The sequence below is a fragment of the Pelmatolapia mariae genome, linkage group LG2, assembly GCF_036321145.2.
Source record: "Pelmatolapia mariae isolate MD_Pm_ZW linkage group LG2, Pm_UMD_F_2, whole genome shotgun sequence".
Taxonomy (NCBI): domain Eukaryota; kingdom Metazoa; phylum Chordata; class Actinopteri; order Cichliformes; family Cichlidae; genus Pelmatolapia; species Pelmatolapia mariae.
In genome coordinates, this window is record NC_086228.1 from 23,255,295 (window position 1) to 23,261,993 (window position 6,699).

General features: G+C 37.4%; 1 protein-coding gene across 1 annotated transcript; it reads left to right on the forward strand.

Annotated features, from left to right (window-relative positions):
* The first annotated feature begins 1,639 nt into the window (after positions 1-1,639).
* f9a (coagulation factor IXa) lies at positions 1,640-6,608 on the forward strand. Its single transcript, XM_063483164.1, has 8 exons — positions 1,640-1,709; positions 1,931-2,118; positions 2,193-2,217; positions 3,459-3,572; positions 4,444-4,578; positions 4,653-4,945; positions 5,069-5,192; positions 5,672-6,608. The coding sequence occupies exons 1-8, from the start codon at positions 1,646-1,648 to the stop codon at positions 6,259-6,261; spliced, it is 1,533 nt and encodes a 510-aa protein (XP_063339234.1). The 5' UTR covers positions 1,640-1,645; the 3' UTR covers positions 6,262-6,608.
* The last annotated feature ends 91 nt before the right edge of the window (positions 6,609-6,699 follow it).

Here is a 6,699-nt window from a genome sequence, read left to right on the forward strand (position 1 = left end):
TTGTATTATAATACTGATGCTGCTGCTGCTGCTGCTGGCACTTTGTCTCAATAAAGTCACACTTTGAATGAGGAAGTGTGTCATCAATGACAGCAGTTTATTGGAAAATGATGGAAAATACCCCTAATTTATTTACACTTATAAATGCTGTTCTTCAATTTTTCTTCTCCTTTATCATCAGTAATATAATTTTATTAAAGTTTCTGGGAATGGAATGATATAATTAGGACCTATACAGCTTTCTCCTATGCAAGCAACATATGGTGGCATATTTCTAATTGCATCAAACCACTAGCACTGCAGACTAAAACCATGAAAGATAATGATTTGAACCAAAAATTATAAACTTGGACTAAGACCTGTGCCCACTGATTTTTTCACTCCACTTCTTAAGTAATCTGGCAAACCTCAACATTTTCTGCCTTTCCGTACACTCCCTTTTCACCAGCCACCCTTCCACTGAGACCATTTCTGATGTGGTTTCAGCGAACAGTAGATGGATCAATGGAGCCCAGATGCATCTCTCAGGTCCTGTGTCAGGCCTTTATTGGATTTTTTCCTATTTCTCAAGGACATGACTTTCTGATACTGTTTGTCTGCTGTAGATAGCTTTGTTTTGTTTGTTTGTTTTTTATCACTTAAAAAAATTACGAGCAAGCCTCGCTTATTGGAAGCACAAGAGACTTTTGTACAGTACTGTAGATTCTTCTTTTCCGTTATTTTCACTGCATTATTTATGTATTTATTTATTTATTTTGAAGAACTGAGTTAAAAAATAATACATTTAAAACTGTTTTTCAAAAAAAAATCCAGTGATTTAGTTCCATGTTTTACATTATACGGCCCACACGTGTACTATTCACACGTGTATAGTATTATGATGTTTCTTAGACTCCTTTCTGCAGTGAAGTATCGTCGTAAACCCTGTCGCCTACCTCCCTTACTGAGGTGTGTGGACGCCATCTTGTGGCGTAAAGTTTGAAGTACACTTAATAAATTAATTTCTGTGGTCTGGCCACCATCAAGTCCTGGCGAGTTTTCTGAAAACGGCACACAATATTGGACGAATTTTATTTCTACTTCTGTTAGGCAAATTAAATAACTGCTTATGCGTAACTGTATATAGACGAACTGGGAGAGATTTTAATACCATGTACATGTTAATAACACATTTTTAAATGGACTGACTAACAAATAATTAATGGACAAATCAACCTTATTGGCATGATTTTAGCACAACAGTGGGTAAAATGCCATAATTTGCACAAAGGTAATATTAGCTCAGGCTTATGACTGAGAGCTGGAGCCTGAAAATTGTCCTTGGAGCAAAGGTTAAAAACCAGGACATAAGTCATTGCAGCTGACTGGTTTCAGTATACCATTTTCAGAGCCCCTGTTTCCTTAATGTAAGTAATCAGTTAAATTTCTCACAGTTCATTCATTTATAAATGACTATCCTTGTATTCAGGAGGAAATACCTAGTGTCTTTTGTGCCAGTGGATTTCGACACTCTAGTTTTTCCCAGACAGACTGTTTTTTCTCTGAACAAACATTCGATTAATTGTTGGTGCACATGTGCAAACACAGATTGTACTTTGGAGTAGTAGTCGAGAGTGTTTCTGTCAGGATGGCAGAAAAAATTGGAATGGGACTCGTTTCTGTGTCTTTGCTGCATTTTCTGCTTTTAAATGTTCGGCTGGGCTCTGGAGGTATTGTGACATTTTAGTGATGCTCTTTAACTTTAGGTACATTTTCGTTTTGCGGACTTCTTAGCAGCATTTATGAGCAACAACTTTAAGAAGTTGTTGCTCATAAATTTAAAACTTTAAGAAGTTGTTGCTCAACTTTAAGAAGTTGTTGCTTTTGACTTACGAAATGAACCAGTAGATAAACACAAACTAGCTTTTTCTTATTCCTTTGTTTACTCTAGCTCCGGCTCCATCTGCGGGTGAAGTGTTTCTGTCCGGTCAATCAGCTGACAGCATTTTGCGCAGACACAAACGTTACAACACTGGGCTGTTTGAGGAGTTTCTGCAGGGAAACCTGGAGAGGGAGTGTATAGAGGAATTATGCGATCTAGAAGAGGCGAGGGAGACATTCGAGAAAGATGAAAAGACAGTGAGTATTCACTTACTTTGATTTTATTTGGCTTTGCTGGCTGCACCGATCACTGACTTTACTCTGTATTGTAGATGGAATTTTGGGCAGGATATACAGGTAAGAGTGTGCTTAATAAATTATTGAATGTGAGCTTCTTTTTAGGTGAACTTCTTTATTCTAACTAATTACTACTTATCGTTCCTAGTTTTAAAACTTAAACACTAAAGGTTTGTCTTTATCTTGTAACATTACCATGTATTTCTTAGATATTCATTATGTATATTTATGCATGTTTTTCTGTAAATGCAAAACGAAATGAAATATTTTCACCTCCCTGATTTTTTAGATTTTTGTATATTTGTCACACTTACGTGTTTCAGTACATCAAACAAATTTTAATGTTAGACAAAGATAACCCAAGAAATACAAAATGCATTTTGTATTAAAAGAATTTTTTTTTTTTATTTATTTATTAAGAGGAAAAATTACTATCTAAACCTGGCCCTATGTGAAGAAGACGTCTTCCCACCCCCTCTTTAACCACATTTTGGAAAGCTGGGTTCAATTTCACTAAGCATACCCAGGCCTGATGACTGCCAGACGTCAATAATTCTCTATCTGCCAAGCTGAAGTAGGCTAAAAGAACACATCAAAATCTAACCATTTCAAATGCATTACAAAGACATTTTAAGGCTTTAGGGCTCTGGTAAAGCACCGTGAGAACCATTATCCAGAATTAGAAAAACTTGGACCAGAGATGAACTTTTCCAGGAGTGGCCAGCCTACCAAAATTACTCCAAGAGCACATCAGCAAGTCATTCAGGAGGTTGCAAAATAACCCAGAACAACATCTAAAGATCTGCAGACATCACTTGCTTCAGTTAAGGTCAGAGTTCAACAATAAGAAAGAGGCCTCTGTGTGCAAACTGCCTCTGTGGGAAAGTTCCAAGGTTTGCGTCTCCATCTGGCGTAAAGCTAAAACATAATTTCTTAAAAAGAACAGTCAAACAGTTAAACATGCTGGTGGTTGCGTGATGGTCTGGGGTTGCTTTGCTTCAGGACCTGGATGATTCATGCTGGGAAAAACCTCCATTATAGCTGAATTAAGACTATTCTGTGAAAAAAAAGTGGGCCAAAATTCCTCCAAGTGATGTTAAAGAACCTTATCACAAAGGTTTGACAGTAGTTCTAAGGGTGCCCTGAGCAGCTATTAGGTTAAGGGGCCAATTACTTTTTTACTCCTTTAATATTTATGTATAATATATAATAATAATATAATTTAAAATTTAAAAAATAAATCAATATATGTAATATATAATATCAAATTAATTTCAAGTTCTGCGTTTGGATTTCCTCAGATGGTAATCAGTGTATGTCAGGGCCATGCCTGAACCAGGGGTCATGTAAAGACCTCCTGGGCTCCTACACCTGCACATGTGCATCTGGCTTCACTGGGAGGAACTGTGAGATTGGTGAGTGAATGCCATGTGACTGGATATAAAAACTGTAATCAAACAAAATTGGTTTTGTAGTGACATTTCCTACATTTTGTGACAATCTGATATCAGCAGTGATCAGATCAAAGGCTCAAAGGATAAACAAGCAGATGCATTTCAGTCTTCTTCTTCTTTCTAAATTAAATCAGTGTCTCGCATTCAGCATCACTCTGGTTTTAGGTTCCAAAATTAGGTTGTTGGTTATTTTAGATATTCTAAAAGCAGCATCCCACAGACCTGGCTTTACCTGAATTTTATTTCACTTGTCAAAACAGATGGTCTGTCTTAAAATAGCTATGTGAATCCCTATTTAAAGATAAAAAACAAAAATTTAATTTGTTCATACTGGCTATTATAAATTAGCCACTAGACATCCATTATTGATGTAAATTATAGAGAGGAATTCACAGCTATTGTTCTGATTTAAGATGCATTTTAAGAAGGAAGTTAGGAAGAAAATATGAGGCTACAGAGTTGGTGAATGTCTAAAGTTTTATTCCCTCCACAACAGGTCAAAACTCAGGGGAATAGTTACTAATAGTTACTAGTTACTAAACTAAAAAAAACTCATCAGAAACATGAATTCTCATTTCTGCTTTAAACACATTTCTGCTCAGAATGTGGCCTAGCGCTGAAAGCACATTTAGAAAAGTTTTCTTTAAAATTTAGTATTAGCAAGTGAATAACAACATACGAAACCTGTTTTAGTGATTATATAAAATATTAAATATTATTGTGATACAAAACACACTTCTATATGATACGGTAACAACATGTATATATATTCATTAAGAGGATTGTCTTGAATTAATTATGTTTTGCTTTTGTTTTGTTTTTTTCTCCTCAGTTATAGCAAAAAGATGCGATGTGAACAATGGAGACTGTATGCACTTCTGTGACTCATTAGGAGTCTTTAGAGCAAAATGCTCCTGTGCTACAGGATACAGGCTGATGCAGGATGGTGTCAGCTGTGAAGCAGAAGGTATCAGCTTATTCCTGTTATATTCAATATCATATTAATGACTTTGTATCAATCCTCTTTTCTCACATCACCAGTTGAATTCCCATGTGGCAGAACTGCCCTGACAGCACAGAGTGGAGTATATACAAGATCTGTGCTCCACTATGAGAATGCAAACACCACTTCGCTGACCGACACGAACACTACTCCATACCCTCCCTCAACTCCAGCCCCTACCACAGTATCGTTTATGGACACAAGAAATAGACGAAAGAAACTGCCCCTGTGGGTATACAGTGACACTGAGGCCCCCACTGAGGAGCCAGTTAGGCCTTATAAACGTATCGTTGGAGGTGAAGTGGTCCTACCAGGAGAGATCCCATGGCAGGTACTGTAATGTCACGAAGCAGACATACCCAATGCAATTTAAGCAGTTTGCTACAGGAAGTACATACAGGAAGGAAACTCTGGTAGTGGCTTATTCTCAGCTCAGGTCTTCTCTCTTTTTCAGGTAGCCTTGGTAGCACATCCCAGTGGTCATATATTCTGTGGGGGATCCATTCTGAGCGAACACTGGGTTATCACTGCTGCTCATTGCCTGATAGAGGCACAAGGCTCCTTCTTCGTCAGAGTGGGTAAGGCTGACATACAATAAAATGGCGCTGTTTCGAGTATTACTGAGTCTACTCAACTCAACAGCTACCAGAAAACAAATGAATATTAACTATTTGTGATAACTGGCTCTCCTGTTTCTGGTTTCAACAAGATCTCATCCTTTTCTTTTTTTGTGATAGCAGCCTGAGCACCTTTGGATCTTGGACCAGTGACCAGAACATTACTCTAGTTTTATTTTAGTTTTTAGTTTTTAATGGAGCCTTTTACCATTCCCTGAGCTATTAATTAAATGATCAATAAATTAACATATAATAATAAAAGAAAATAAGTGGGGTGACAGCCCTAGTGTAGTTTTATGGATCAGATTTTGATTTTTAAAAGTTAATTTCTTGCACTTGGAAGAGGAAGTTCATCTACTTTTGAAATTCTATTTCATGCATTGTGTTGTGAAGTACATTTAAAAAAACAATTCAACAAGATATGAAATCTTTGATTATAGGTGAGAATAACATCAACATCAATGAAGGCACGGAGCAGAATCATGATGTGAAGGAGAAGCACATTCACCCACGCTACAATGCCACTCTAAGCTTATACAACCATGACATCGCCCTCCTCTATCTCAAAAGCCCCATCACCTTCTCCAAGGTAGTGCGACCCATCTGCATAGGGCCCATGACGTTCATTGAGGCCTTAGTGAAGGATTCCTCCCCAGCTACAGTCAGCGGCTGGGGCAGAACACGCTTCCTTGGAGCCACGGCCAAGACGCTGCAGAAAGTCGAGGTTCCCTTCACAGATCGCACAGAGTGCACGCAGAGCAGCAGCCAAAGGATCACCTCTGTCATGTTTTGTGCAGGATACTATAATGAGGCCAAAGATGCCTGTCAGGGCGACAGTGGAGGCCCTCACGCAAACAGTATTCATAATACATGGTTCCTCACAGGCATCGTAAGCTGGGGGGAAGAATGTGCAAAACAAGGGAAATATGGTGTGTACACCCGGATCTCTCTTTATTACAACTGGATAAACCATGTTATGGGGGTAACTAAACACAGGATGGCATTTGATTATGAAAACCCTGACCCGTAAAAATAAAAAAGTATTGAAACATTCAAACCCACTTCAGGTTGAAAAACTGCAAGCTGCTTTTTAACTGTAAGAATTTGGCATGCAAATGAATTCATATAAACACAAGTACAGCTTGTAGATGTTGTAAAAAAAAGCGGATATTTAAAGTTTTTTTTAAAGGAGTGAAAATTATTAGACTACAAAAATTCTAGCATTCAATTCAACAACAGAAGCACAATAAGCTGTAAAAATGCACGTGTAAAGAGAAATACATGAACATGCTTAAATAGTGTTGAGACCTATGATTTAATATGCCCTTTCATACTTCTATGCAAATAAATATAAGACAAAATACCAGTTCATCTGCCCGTATCAGAACATCACTTACATGTTATGTGAATGAATTTGATAAGAAAGATGAATAAAACGAAAATCTGAAAAGCCAAACATCAAATAAAA

Bases quoted from the DNA above. Each gene is read 5' to 3' on its own strand.
- f9a (XM_063483164.1), top strand. From the start codon at position 1,646: ATGGGACTCGTTTCTGTGTCTTTGCTGCATTTTCTGCTTTTAAATGTT. The intron at 4,579-4,652 runs GTATCAGCTTAT...TCACATCACCAG, and splicing joins TGTCAGCTGTGAAGCAGAAG to TTGAATTCCCATGTGGCAGA. The intron at 4,946-5,068 runs GTACTGTAATGT...TCTCTTTTTCAG, and splicing joins CAGGAGAGATCCCATGGCAG to GTAGCCTTGGTAGCACATCC.